Source organism: Amyelois transitella, chromosome 11 (assembly GCF_032362555.1).
Source record: "Amyelois transitella isolate CPQ chromosome 11, ilAmyTran1.1, whole genome shotgun sequence".
Lineage (NCBI taxonomy): Eukaryota > Metazoa > Arthropoda > Insecta > Lepidoptera > Pyralidae > Amyelois > Amyelois transitella.
The window spans coordinates 1152395-1166829 of NC_083514.1; the positions used below are offsets into that span (position 1 = coordinate 1152395).

Sequence of the window (14435 nt, forward strand, 5' to 3'; positions counted from 1 at the left end):
CGGACTTAATGCTGGAAGCATTATCACCAGTCAACCATTGGGTCTTACAGAGAACTTTAAGTGGGGTTAAACTATATAATAACTATATCCCTTGCTGGGTGGACATAGCCAACGGTCTTTAAAAAAAGGATAGGGCGCGTTCAGCTTTTTGGCTTAATGATAGAATTGAGATTCAAGTAGTGACAGGTTGCTAGCCCATCACGTCAAAAGAAGAATCCTGAGGTTATTAGCCTATCTCTAAGTCGCCTTTTACGACAGCCGCGTAGTTCCCGGCACCAATATATAAAAAAATAATGGGACCACTCCATCTATTTTCCAATTATTATTATTATTCATATTTTTACATACATACATAAAATCACGCCTCTTTACCGGAGGGTTAGGCAGAGACTACATCTTTCCACTTGCCACGATCTCTGCGTACTTCCTTCGTTTCATCCAAATCCATACATCATGTTTTTATTGATTATATATATCTACTATATGTATATCTACTGAGACAATAAAAATGAAATTTGGCAGGAAGATAGATTTTTAATAGGATGGATCCACTAAGAAAGGATTTTTGGTATATATATATATATATACCTATTTCGTTTTCTTACAGTTCCGAAACGAAAATGATGGTTGTGAAATGCGCGCCAAAATTCAACGACGGCAAACTCAAAGAGGAGGTGTTTGTGAAAGGCGCCGTGGAGAAAGTTCTGCCGCTTTGCACCAAGTACGTGGATAGTGCCGGCAACTACGCCCCCATGACTAAGGACAAGCAGAACGATTTCCTCAGTGAAGCTTATAATATTGGACGGATGGGTACGCATATATATACATACATACATATAATCACGTCTATATTCCTTGCTGGGTAGACAGAGCTAACAGTCTTGTAAACAATGATAGGCCTCATCACGTAGAGCCACATACATACATACATAAAATCACGCCTCTTTCCCGGAGGGGTAGGCTGAGGCTACCTCTTTCCACTTGCCACGATCTCTGCATACTTCCTTCGCTTCATCCACATTCATAACTCTCTTCACGTAGAGCCACCAGTCTTGAAAAGACTGTTAGGCCACGCTCAGCTGTTTGGCTTTATGATGGAATTGAGATTCAAATAGTGACAAGTTGCTAGCCCATCGCCTTAAAGTAGAATGCCAAGTTTATTAGCCTATCCCTTAGTCGCCTTTTACGACATCCATGCGAACGAGATCGAGTGGTCCTATTCTTTTTTTCATTGGTGCCGGGAACCACCGATATATGAATACCGACTAATATTATGAATGCGAAAGTGTGTTTGTTTGTTACCACTTCACGGATTATCATTGTATTGATTATATCAAATTTCCTTGATATATCACTTTGATATAATTAAGAGTCTGTGGAAGAACATAGGTAGCCACCACCTTTCATCCCGGTAAAAACCATATTTTTTTTTATACGGGACAAATTACACAGATTGAGTAAGCCTCAAAGTAAGTTCGAGATTTGTGTTACGAGATATTAACTCAACGATACTATATTTTATGATGAATACTTATATAGATAAACATCCAAGACCCAGGACAATCAGAAAAAGTTCTTTTCTCATCATGCCCTGGCCGGGATTCGAACCCGGGACCTCCGGTGGCACAGACAAGCGTACTACCGCTGCGTCACAGAGGCCGTCAAAAACTTAACCTTCGTAAATAAAAGATGGCTCTTTCTTTTCAAGTATTTTCTTACTCTTTTTTAAAGAGAGGTAGTAAATTTAATGAATATAAACAATTTTATCCGTTTTTACAGGACTGCGCACTATCGCTATGTGTCGCGGCGACAGCCTGGAAGCGTTAACTTACACCGGAGTGTGTGGGGTTTGTGATCCCCCCCGTCCCAATGTAAGGGCCGCCGTGGCTACGTTACGCCGAGGGGGGGTCGAAGTTAAGATGGTCACTGGAGACGCTAGACCCACTGCTTTGGCTGTTGGTAAGTGAAATAGAGGTCTAGTTATAATGGTCTTATAGTTAGCCAGGTAAATAGCCTAATGTATTATAATTTATTGTCAAAATACAAAATTAATGTCCGGGAGGCTGTAGTTACGTTACGTCGAGGGGAGGGTCGAAGTTAAGTTGGTCTCTGTAGACGCTAGACCCACTGCTTTGGCTGTTGGTAAGTGTAATAGAGGTCTAGTTATAATGGTCTTATATTTAGCCAGTTAAACAGACTAATGTATTATGAGATATTAAAGTCTCGGAGCCACTAGCTGAGTTACGGCGAGGGGGGATATTAGAAACATTTGGTTGTCGGTAATTGAAATAGAGGTCTAATTATAACGGTCTGTTTGATTTTTTTGGACGTTTTGAAGTTTCAGTTTTATGATATAGTTCCTAATTTAAATTATACCGAAGATCAGGGAAGCTGCTTACTGTTGGTAAATGGATATTGTAAGACTTATCTTGTTTGCTGATAAAAATCTTTTCTATACCGGTAAATGAGGAATGTTTGGACATAATGTTGACTAACACATCTTGATATAAAGTGCTTAGTATGTACAAAAAAAAAATAGAGATCCAACTATAATGGTTATTGGATGTCAATAATATGTTCTTAATTAAGGAACTGGTGGCTACATTTTGTTGACTAGATCAGCGACGCTAGACCCATCGCGTTAACATGTAACAAGCTTAATAGGGATCTTACTATAATGGTTTTTCGTTGAGGTCCCATTATTTTGGTTCATGAATTTAATTATTATTTTTTCTTTACAGCACAGATGGTCGGGTTAGACGTCCTACATTCCCAGTCTTTATCTGGGGAACAACTTGACACTATGTCTGACGATGAGTTGGATAGAATCATTGACACGGTAAGATTGTATACATGATACATATGTACATATAATCACGTCTATATCCCTTGCGGGGTAGACACAACCAACAGTCTTGAAAACACTGATAGGCCACGTTCAACTGTTTGGTTTAATGATAGAATTGAGATTAAAATAGTGGCAGGTTGCTAGCCTAAAAGAGAATGCCAAGTTTATAAGCCTATCCCTTAGTCGCCTTTTACGACATCCATGGGAACGAGATGGAGTGGTACTATTCTTTTTTTTTAATTGGTGCTGGGAACCACACAGCACATCATTTTTCTCAACTTCTTCCTCCTGGCTTTAGTCCCGGTTGCATCCTCACCACTCTGGAGAGGAGCCCGGGGTATGCCTTTGACCGTGGATTCTTAGGAAGGCAGGACAGATTCGCTCGTTGACCACGGATCATTATAACATGATTTGAAACGTCCAAAATAAAATAATGGTACGTTACGTGCGCGTTTAGTTCCTGTATTATTTATAAAAAGTATAGTGCAATGAGGAAGTTCAAAATCCGAATTTATGTTGTTTTAATACTTGTCAGTTTTAATACTTGTCAGTTTTAATACTTGTCAGTTTTAATACTTGTCAGTTTTAATACTTGTCAGTTTTAATACTTGTCAGTTTTAATACTTGTCAGTTTTAATACTTGTCAGTTTTTATACTTGTCAGTTTTTATACTTGTCAGTTTTTATACTTGTCAGTTTTTATACTTGTCAGTTTTTATACTTGTCAGTTTTAATACTTGTCAGTTTTTAATCTCAGTCTGCAATTTTTCGGGCTTGCTTTAAGCGCTTAGGTTAGCATTAAAATAATAATGAGAAATGTAAAGGTAGCGAAAAACAGACGGGACTTTCCCATCATGGTCAGAGAGGTAAATTTGTAACCCAGATTGACGCTAGAAAAAAAAATAGGAATAAAAAGTAAAGACGGTTATTGTATAGTTATTATATCTTCACGGTGCCGTGTGGTTTCCGGCACTAAAGGAAAGAAACACTCCATATCTTTCCCATGGATGTGGTAAAAGGCGACTAAGGGATAGGCTTATAAAATTGAGATTCACTATTTGAATCTTAATTCCCTAAGATGAACGAGACCTTTCAGTCTTTTCAAGACTGTTGGCTATGTCTTCTCCGCAAGGGATATAGACGTTACTATATGTATGTATGTATGTATATATTGATATCTTTCAGGTGAGCGTGTTCTACAGGGTGACACCAAAACACAAGCTCTCTATAGTGAAGTCTTTGCAGAGGCTTGGCAACGTTGTCGGTATGACAGGTAAGTTTTGAATGTTTTCACCTAATCGTTCACATTACAGAAAATATAATTACGTCTATATACCATGCGGGGTAGACAGAGCCAACAGTCCTGAGCGGACTGATACCGGCCACGTTCAGCTACTTGGCTTTAAGATAGAATTGAGATTCGAATAGTCACAGGTTGCTAGCCCATCCCCTAAAAAAATAATCTCAAGTTTGTAAGCCTATCCCTTAGTCGCCTTTTACGACATCCACAGGAAAAAGATGAAGTGGTCCTATTCTTTGTATTTGTTTGTATGTATGTTTATTATAACTATGTATGTATTTTATTTTATATTTTGTGTAGGTATTAATATATTTATTTAGTTTAACCCCGTAACGTAAAGTTCTCTGTCAAACTCAACGGTTGACTGGTAGATAATGCTTCTAGCGTTAAGTCCGCCAATTGTGCTATATAAATAATAAACTTTAAATAAATATATGTATATATCAGGTGATGGAGTGAACGACGGTGTGGCGTTGAAACGTGCCGATATCGGCATTGCGATGGGCAAGAACGGCACCGACGTGTGCAAAGAAGCCGCCGACATGATACTGGTCGACGATGACTTCGCTACCATCATGTGAGTTGACGACATTTAATCCTTTACTCCCTATAAGAATAGATTTATGTATTTTCAAAATTGGATACAAACATATAATAACATTAAACATATAATCACGTCTATATATCCCTTGCGGGGTAGACAGATCCAAGACTGAATGGCCACGTTCAGCTGTTCGGCTTAATGATTGAATTGGGATTCGAATAGTGACATGTTGCTAGCCCATCGCCTGAAAAAGAATACCAAGTTTGTAAGCCTATCCCTTAGTCGTCTTTTACGACATCCATGGGAAAGAGATGGAGTGGTTCTATTCTTTTTTTGTATTGGCGCCGGGAACCACACGGCACGGCACGACACGATTCCTATGAGAATAGATTTATTTTTTCAAAATTGTATACAAGGTATCACTTATTGACGTCACATCACTTAAATCTAATTATATCTACTATGTACCGCTATTTTACTACAAAGCGCGTGAAAATGCTGCAGTGTAGTTTGTTCCGCCGCTTCTTCTACACATGCGATTTGGAAGCGGCAATAGTTATAATTAGATTTAAGTGATGTGACGTCAATAAGTGATACCTTGTATACAATGTTGAAGATAATTATATTCTGTTCTGTTCCGTTCCGCTCCGTTCCGTTCCGATCCGTTCCGTTCCGTTCCGTTCCGTTCCGTTCCGTTCCGTTCCGTTCCGTTCCGTTCCGTTCCGTTCCGTTCCGTTCCGTTCCGTTCCGTTCTGTTCCGTTCTGTTCCGTTCTGTTCTGTTCTATTCATCCTCTCCACACGACCAAGCCATCTAAACATAATAAAACTTTGATATTCCTCTCCAGAGCTGCAATCGAAGAGGGCAAATGCATATTCTACAACATACGCAACTTCGTGAGGTTCCAACTCTCCACGTCCATCGCTGCACTCTCTCTCATCGCTCTAGCCACTTTGATGGGCATCCCCAATCCGTTGAACGCCATGCAGATATTGTGGATCAATATTATTATGGACGGTAAGTTTTTTTTTTGATACATGCGTGTCCACGGGCCATCATGAACAATTAAATTAAACTTTTAGTAACGCATTCTCAATGACTTTAATATGTGCACTCTCTCTTTGATTATGAATTTTCCTTTTTTTTTTTGGTTGACTGAAAGAAATCCCGATTGGGATAAGTCCGCCATTGTACATATTCTTCTGTATTCAATGAATGTTATATTTTTGTTACATTTATTTTTATGTGCAATAAAGAGTTTACAAACAAACAAACAAAACAATTAAATATTATGGAAAGACATACTCTTACATGGAAAAGGTAAAAAGGAAATAAGAATGCTTTTTTAATGTTGCCAGCCTATTATTTTGTGGATATACTATCACAGATACAATTAGTGTAAAGATGAAAAAACTACTACTATTTTAGAGCGTTGGTGGTCGAGGCGGTAAGTTGTCCTTTTAAAATGCCATGTGCTGTAAAGACGCACAGGTTCGAATCCCACTTCGACCATGTGCCGATGATTATTTTCTTCTACATTAGTTTGAATACCAACCGATGTTCTTACGTCGAGGGAAAACGTCTTGAGGAAATTTGCACATTCGGGTAACTGGATTACTAGTCATGATCGTAAAATGGAAAGAAATCGTTGTAATTCGCTTAGTTATAAAGAGTTGTATCGAAGAATAGGTCATTTGGAGCCATATATTTATCGTACTAATAGTTTTTAATTTGTTTTCGCTTAGCTTGTATAAAAGTGCCGCGTGGTTCCCGGCACTAATAAAAAAAAAAAGAATAGGACCACTCCATCTCTCTCCCATGGATGTCGTAAAAGGCGCCTAAGGGTAGGGCTTATATACTTGGTATTCTTCGTTTAGGCGATGGGCTAGCAACCTGTCACTATTTGAATCTCAATTCTATCTTAAAGCAAAATAGTTGAACATGGCCTATCAGTCTTTTCAAGACTGTTGGCTCTGTCTACCCCGCAAGGGATATAGATGTGATTATATGTATGTATGTTATATGTATGTATGTATGTATGTAAAAAATCTATTTCAATCAATAAATTCTGATCAAATCTGTCAGTCTGTCCAAGACTGCCGCGGCTCCGTCCACCCCGCAAGTAGAGTGTAACAATCCCCCGCCCCCAGGCCCCCCGGCGCAGTCGCTGGGCGTGGAGCCGGTGGACCACGAGGTGGTGGCGCGGCGGCCGCGCGACGTGACGCGCCGCATCATCTCGCGCGCGCTGCTGCTCAACGTGCTGCTGTCCGCCGCCATCATCATCGCCGGCACGCTCTGGGTGTTCAACAGGGAGGTGGGTGGAGTAAACTGTTGTTAAACTTGATGTTTCTCACTCTATTGTTACGGTTTCTCACTGTTTCTCACCGTTGGATTTTATCATTGAGTCTAACGGCTGAACGTGGCCTATCAGTTTTTCAGTTATAGCAAAGGATATAGACTTGATTATTATGTATGTTGTTCCATTTACTCACTTATTCTCAACGTTAGATGCAAGGTATCACTTAACTCTTAAGGTCAAGAGAACCCGAAACTGCCAAACTTGCACGAAGAGTTATGAATAAGGGATTAATGAATAAAGGGAATTTGTAGGTCGACGTCCGGTGAAAATGCTACACTGTAGTTTGTTCCGCCGCTTCTTTTACACATGCAAGCTCTCTGCGGTTTCGGGTACTCTTGATCTGCCCTTCACATGATACTTAACATGATACTTAAACATTTGTCACTAAATTGTTCCAGTCTCTGTCTGTGTTCGCTTTAGAATACAAGGTATCACTAATTCTCAAGGTCTTCATCGTCATCGTCGTCATCTTGGTTAAGATTTAGTCATGGTTGCGAAGGTCAGACGGGATAAATAAATAAATAAATTAATGACACACAATATCTGGTGTACTGAGATACAAGCTCAGCTTAGTTCAGACACCAGTCTCTCACAATCTTAAATAAGTTATACCATGTTACTTTTACTATAAGTCTGTGTTATGTTTAGACGGCCTCTGTGGCGCAGCGGTAGTGCGCTTGTCTGTGTCACCGGAGGTCCCGGGTTCGAATCCCGGCCAGGGCATGATGAGAAACGAACTTTCTCTGATTGGCCTTCTCTACTTATCCAAGATAGTATTGATCTATATAATTTCTCTGATTGGATACTGATCTATATACGTATTTATTATAAAATATAGTATCGTTGAGTTAGTATCTCGTAACACAAGTTTCGAACTTACTTCGAGGCTAACTCCATCTGTGTTTTAAAAAAGAAAAAAAAAAAGAAAGATTGTGGAGGAAAATAAAGAAATTTGAATTTGAATCTTTGTTCCCAGATGTCGGACAACAAGATAACGCCGCGCGACACGACCATGACGTTCACATGTTTCGTCCTGTTCGACATGTTCAATGCGTTGTCGTGTCGCTCACAGACCAAATCAGTGTTTCAAGTCGGACTGTTTTCTAACAAGTGAGTATATTCAAATTCAAAATTTTTATTCATTACTATAGGATACTATATATCGCTTAATAATTGTCAAAACGTATGGTTTAACAACATTGGTTGACGTCAAATAAATTACTTAAAAACTAAGTTTACTGCCGCTTCCAAGGCGTCAGTGCAGAAGAAGCGGTAACAAACTGCACTGCAGCATTTTCTTCAATATATTATTTTACAGCATTTTCTATAAGGGGATCAATAGACAAATAGTAGGTATGTCCAACCTGCTTCTATTTCCGTCCTTCTATTTTCTATGGACAATAACAAAATAGAGAAAACACTTTAAATTGAAGTAATAAATTGGAATTAAATGATTTTATCTATCTACCTAATCAATCTATTCAAGATCGTATTATTCTCAAACAAATAAGTCATAGTCAGCGAAGTCAAGAAAATGATCGAAATCAATATGATATAGTCCTGTAGCGGGAGCGATGATTCGGCTCGACCGCCACCAAAGGGCTTCCGCCAGGCGAGGTGTTATGCCTGGAGAACCGCGCGACAGACGATGTTGTGTCGGAGGTTGTATATATAGCTCCAATCCATGAAATCTTTGAAATCGCGATTTGGATTCTTCGCTGCTATTGGCTGAGCCGTCAATTTCTTCGCGATGATTGACAGTTGTTGTGTGATTGGATGTTGTGACGGGTGGCGTTGAGATGTCGCCACAGTCCTGTTTCAAGTTCACCATTGAGCCATACAGCTGAACGTGGCATTTCAGTCTCTTCCAGACTGTTGGCTATGTCTACCCCGTAAGGGAAAAGACGTGATAATGTGATATAAAGAATAGCCGCCGATAGGCGTTTCTCTTTCTGTGGAGATTGTGATTGTGCTTATTTCAGACTAACCTGACTTTGTGTCCGAATTTCAAACAGTTCTCCAAGACAACCCGCGAAGCATACTAGCTATTCTTACTACATACATAAATAAAAATATATTGGGAATTGAAATGTCACAATGACAGTTGTCAAAATTAATTAGATTGCATTTTCATCATACAACATGTCAACTTTGTTCGTATATTTCCAGAATGTTCCTGATAGCCGTGACTCTGAGCCTGGTGGGGCAGATGCTAGTGGTGTACTTCCCGCCGCTGCAGAGAATCTTCCAGACCGAAGCCCTGACGTCACATGGTCAGTATAGTGTGCCGGGTCGATTGTCGTTAGTTCCAGTTCCGTACTTGTATCTCTGGAGAGGAGACTGGGATATGATGTGATCACGAGTCTTGATTGTGTCAGGGTTTTTGCAACAAGCTACTCTCGTCTGATCTCTGCAACCTTGACAGAGGAACCTAACCTATAGTGGATCAGAGTTACGTCCAGTTGCCTGAATTGGGATTTCTTAACATGCTTTCCCTCACCCCTCACCGTAAAAAAGCATCTGATAGAGTTACTGCTAAGTAAATTCAAATTATCTATGAAATTCCATTGAGTTTGGTTTATGAGAGCGATAATTTTACTCAAATAAGCTAATTGTTGCATTTTAATAATACAATCTAATGATAACGTTAAATCTCTTTCCAGATCTCATATTCCTAGTCTGCCTCACGTCCAGCGTCTTCATCGTAAGCGAAGTCAAGAAAGTGATCGAACGCGCACTGAAGAAGCGTTCGTTCGGTAAGTTCGCCACGAAGTCGCACGACGCGATGGATTTCGTATGACACGAGACGCAGAGGAAGGCGCAGTAAGCTCGCCACGGCGCGTGCGCGGCTACTGTCGTTGTGACAGTGACAGCTGTCAATGCGACAGTTTCCCGCGCGAAATTAAAATACCCGGTTCGATTTCGAACGCGGGAAACGCACGGGGTGGCAACGACGCGTGCATTTACAGTGACAATAGCCGGTGCGGCAACAGTGGACAGGACGGACCGTTCTCGATTAGCGACGGCAAAATCGATATTCCTATTCGTTTTTAAATTGTTTTTTTTTTCGCTCGCTGCCCGCAGTATTCTCGGTGTTTTTTTAAGAGTTAATTTATTTATTGTTATGCATAAGTGTTCTAGTGAATTTTTGTTGTCAGTGATTTTTTTATTCGATTAGTGTCGCTTAGATCTTTCGGGTGTAGTGTAAGTTTATTGTGGTTTTTAGACGCGATTCTTGTCTTTGTGTTTGAATTATGATTGGTGAAAGAATTATGCATGTTTTTGTATAAGACATGAAGTTTTAATGTTGCAAACTATTGTAAAACCTTGTGTTATAGCACATAGTGGTAATGTTTATGGCATGTACATAAAAATGCATGTCGGCTTTTTTATTAGTTTTTGATGTGAATAGTGAGGTTTTTAGGAACAAGCTTGTAAAACAGAAAATTGTCTTACAATTACAATTTCAACTCCCTATATATGTTAAAAATGCGACTACATATTATAATAAATGCTTAATTTCTAAGAACTTTAATTTGATATTAGAGTAAAAAATTTGAATCTTGCAGGTAGGTTTTGCATGTACAGTTGGGAGTGAAAAAAAACTATCTCGTTTTATATGGCAAAGAGTAGGAGGGGGGTCAGATTTATTTGTCACCGACTGTACTGTTATTATAGAATTAGTATATAATAATGTCGGATCATACATTTTGACTCGCGTTTTAAATCATTACACAATATCGGCTTAAATCAAAGTACGTTTATCACATAATTATTTGATGATAACAATAAATAATACCCTTATTTCATATTGAATAAAATATATGTATGTTAAATGCTTGAGTTAAAAATTTTATCACAAAAACATTGGTAAAATACCGTATCGTATCGCTTTGTCTTTTTCACGCGTTAGGTATATACTCATGTATTAGACAGAGACGTCATGATAGAACTATTTCATTTTCTGTTACCATTTGAATAGAATTGTAACTGATACGGGAATTCCATCCTAGTTGGTGTATTTATGGACCAATGATAGTCCGTTTTCTAAAAGGGACATGATTATTGGTCTATTTTTATGTATCCATACAATTTAGTAAAGACATAGAAATCTAACCTGGAAAACCAACTAATAACCATTAAAATGAAATATTATAATAAAAAAAATAAATTGCCTCGAATTATTTTTTGTCCTTTTACCATCTCATTCAGAAAAATAAATTGAATTTTTTTTTGCTTTTCCCTCCATCTCTTTCCAGTTTCATCAATCAGAGAGTGACGGAGGGGTATCCAAAAATTTTCAAGGTGTTTTTTTTGACAATTATGTGTTTATTTATTTCCATGGCACTCATAAAAATATGCGTGTAAATATGTTTAATTTCTGTCTTACATGCACGACATTATCTATGTTTATAAAAATTATGCGAAATCTTGCATGCATAAATAATTTGGTAGGAAAATGCATTTATATTGTATAATTTTGTATGCTTTTTGTATTTTAATATATGAATTTGTCTCTGTAAGTTATTCGAAGTATTTGTTTAATGTCTATCAAATGTATTGAATATTATACGTAATTCATTTATTTTAGCGTTGATATTTATTTCTGAGTGAATATAAATATAATTTGTCAAAAACTTTAGACCGCGATAATTTCTATTTTTTAACCAACTTTATAAATGTAGGTACTCAGTTCGATTGAATTTTTAACCTTTTATTAAATCAAAGGCGATAAAGGACCACTTATTCTATCTATGTTAATTTAAAATCTTTATATCTGAGTATAAAGAATATGTTTAAAATCCTGTTATCTCTAGTTAAGTTTGCTGGATTAAATTGTGACTGAAACATTTCTGAAAAAGAAATGATTTCTTTTTCAAATAATCTATCATTCTATCAGTCATTGAAAATTAGGACTTAAGGGACATTTTCGATACAATTTAAGTTATGTATATTCCCCTTCTTTATACAAGTATTAGTCACAATTTAATCTCAAACATTTTTTTCTCACTTCATAACGTACAAGAGTTTAGTTTGAGTGAGTGCGGCTGTGATAAAAAGAGATAGGTGATAACTGACGGTGATCGTTAGTGCGTACATTACTGTTCCCTATGACGTAAATTCTGGTAGTCACGTGATGAGAGCAGGCAGTCGACCAATCATGTACAAACTGCCATTAACGGTGAGCTGTGATTGGTTAATTTCAAATTTTTATTGAAACGCACGGCTCGCGTTTAAAAAACATAATCGGATTGTACGTTAGGAGGCGCAAATAATAAAAATGATTTATATGAAAAATACCAAGCTGTGTTATTTGAACTTACTGATTTAATATATTTAAAAGCCTAAAAGAAGCTACTGTTTATTAGAAATTACTTTAAAAAAATGCATATCGTTGATATGCAAAATTGATATTTTTATCGAGTTAAGATTAATATCTCTCAGTTTGGTCCAAAGATTCGACTGGCAGACTCGAGAATGTCTTGTGGCATAAAGTCCACCTGTTGCACATTTTACGTGCATAAAGTTTAAATAAAATATATTTGTGGTAGATATCCTAATCTTATTATTGAGGGAACAGTAAGGTCGGTCTAAGATTGGTGCTTGATATATTGAAAAGGTGGCGGTAGGTTAATTTATTTATTTGTAATTTTTAATAAACTTATTAATTCTATTTCAATCTCATTGTACGTTTGTGTTACATCTTAAAGTTGTAGGTATTATATTATATCATTATGCTTTGCATTCAAAATGGCCAACCTAAACAAAATGGCGGCTATGTAAGTATTTGTCGACTTGAAATTAAATGTTGCATGTCTAATGATTTAAGAAATTAGTATCAATCCAAAAATACATTAAATATATTTCTGTTCAAGAGTTCATTAAAATTAGAGACAGAGAATCCCCATTGGTGATTTTAAATCATATCTTTAATGAATTTAAATATTTGAAAAAATCAATAATTATTAACAAATAATCATTAGCCTTTGCTAGTGTTGGCGATGATTTATTTAGATTTAAGATAAAAACAATAACCAACAGACTATATGTATGACTTACACATCAAAATTTCTTCTTCTTCATAATTTGTGTGAAGTAATTTATCGTAGTCTTATTGTTCAACATATTACCCAGAACAATCATATAGTAAATATTGTGTGGAATTCGTAAAATATCGCTAAAAAGCAAATTTTAATTTTGTTTATTGATTCGGATAAATTATTCAAAGTCGTATGTAATCCTGAATGTATAATTGCATAAAAGCATACTATTGATGTTAAATTATCAATTTATAAGAATGTGTAGGGATTGATTCTATGTAGGTAGATAGTGTATTGCATATTATGTCCTGAATGTTTATATAAATTTAAAGTAGTAAATTAAATGTACGTGAAGTTATATTGATCGACTATTTATATATATAGTGTTTTATAAATTGAGTGTTGGTGATATTGTTTTGAATTACAATTACGATATGGTTATTTTAAAGAAAGTCCTAAATTTATAGCATATATTTTTACTAATATCTTGAATACCAGTTATTCGCCGAGTCTTTATATGTAAGACCCATGTACTTTACATATTTTTTTCGGAGAGGTAGGCAGACACTACATCTTTCCACTTACCATGGTAACTTTCGCGTCATCCACAAGTTCGTCGGTTTGAGGTAATCTTGACCTGACTTTTCGTCAGATAGTCCCCGTTTTGGTCAAGGTACGTCCATCATATTCGTAAATAAAGTCTTTCTAATTACATGTCGGATAATGCTTGCCTTGTAATTTTAACAATATCACTACCGCTCAATATTTTGTATTCTACCATACAACTCTACTGTTTTCACCTCTCTATTAGTAAGATGTTAAAATTTCCAATAGAAATAATATATCACACAGACGAAAATATTCACTTTGTGACATAATATTAAATTGAAAACCCCGTATCATAGACGCACATAGAGGTAGCATGAAACGATATTTAATATTGTAAGGTTCTATTGAAACAGGATTTTTCTTCAAATGTCGATGACAATGTGAATAATATTATAAAAAAATTTAGGCCGACAATTTCGTTCGAAGTAGGTTCGAAGCGAGGGGATGTCATGAAACGGTATTGCCATTTTCGAAAACAAAAATATTACTACGGTTTTTTTTTAATATAATTATGGGCACATTACTCGTATATCTCAATGTTGTTTGGCCTAAGTCTTTGAGCTAAATTGTTTGTCTTATAAATCAGTATTTAAATCATCACCCATCCATCATCATCCATGGAGACACAGGCGACAGTGAAGTTTGATCTGTGACTGCGAACACATAGGAATACAGTTTGAATAAACATAGTCCAAATATTATCTATTCGTTTTATTATAATCGTTCTTAGAAAATC

General features: G+C 36.8%; 1 protein-coding gene across 1 annotated transcript in view; it reads left to right on the forward strand.

The window, feature by feature from the left end:
- LOC106133434 (calcium-transporting ATPase type 2C member 1) overlaps positions 1-10864 on the forward strand; it is a 36614-nt gene extending 25750 nt beyond the window's left edge. Inside the window, exons 10-19 of the mRNA XM_060946417.1 lie at positions 608-810; positions 1780-1959; positions 2742-2839; positions 4033-4120; positions 4595-4724; positions 5538-5707; positions 6841-7004; positions 8026-8159; positions 9219-9322; positions 9713-10864. Of these exons, the coding sequence (XP_060802400.1) occupies positions 608-810; positions 1780-1959; positions 2742-2839; positions 4033-4120; positions 4595-4724; positions 5538-5707; positions 6841-7004; positions 8026-8159; positions 9219-9322; positions 9713-9849 (1408 nt within the window). The 3' untranslated portion in view covers positions 9850-10864. The remainder of the gene's footprint in view (positions 1-607; positions 811-1779; positions 1960-2741; positions 2840-4032; positions 4121-4594; positions 4725-5537; positions 5708-6840; positions 7005-8025; positions 8160-9218; positions 9323-9712) is intronic.
- The last annotated feature ends 3571 nt before the right edge of the window (positions 10865-14435 follow it).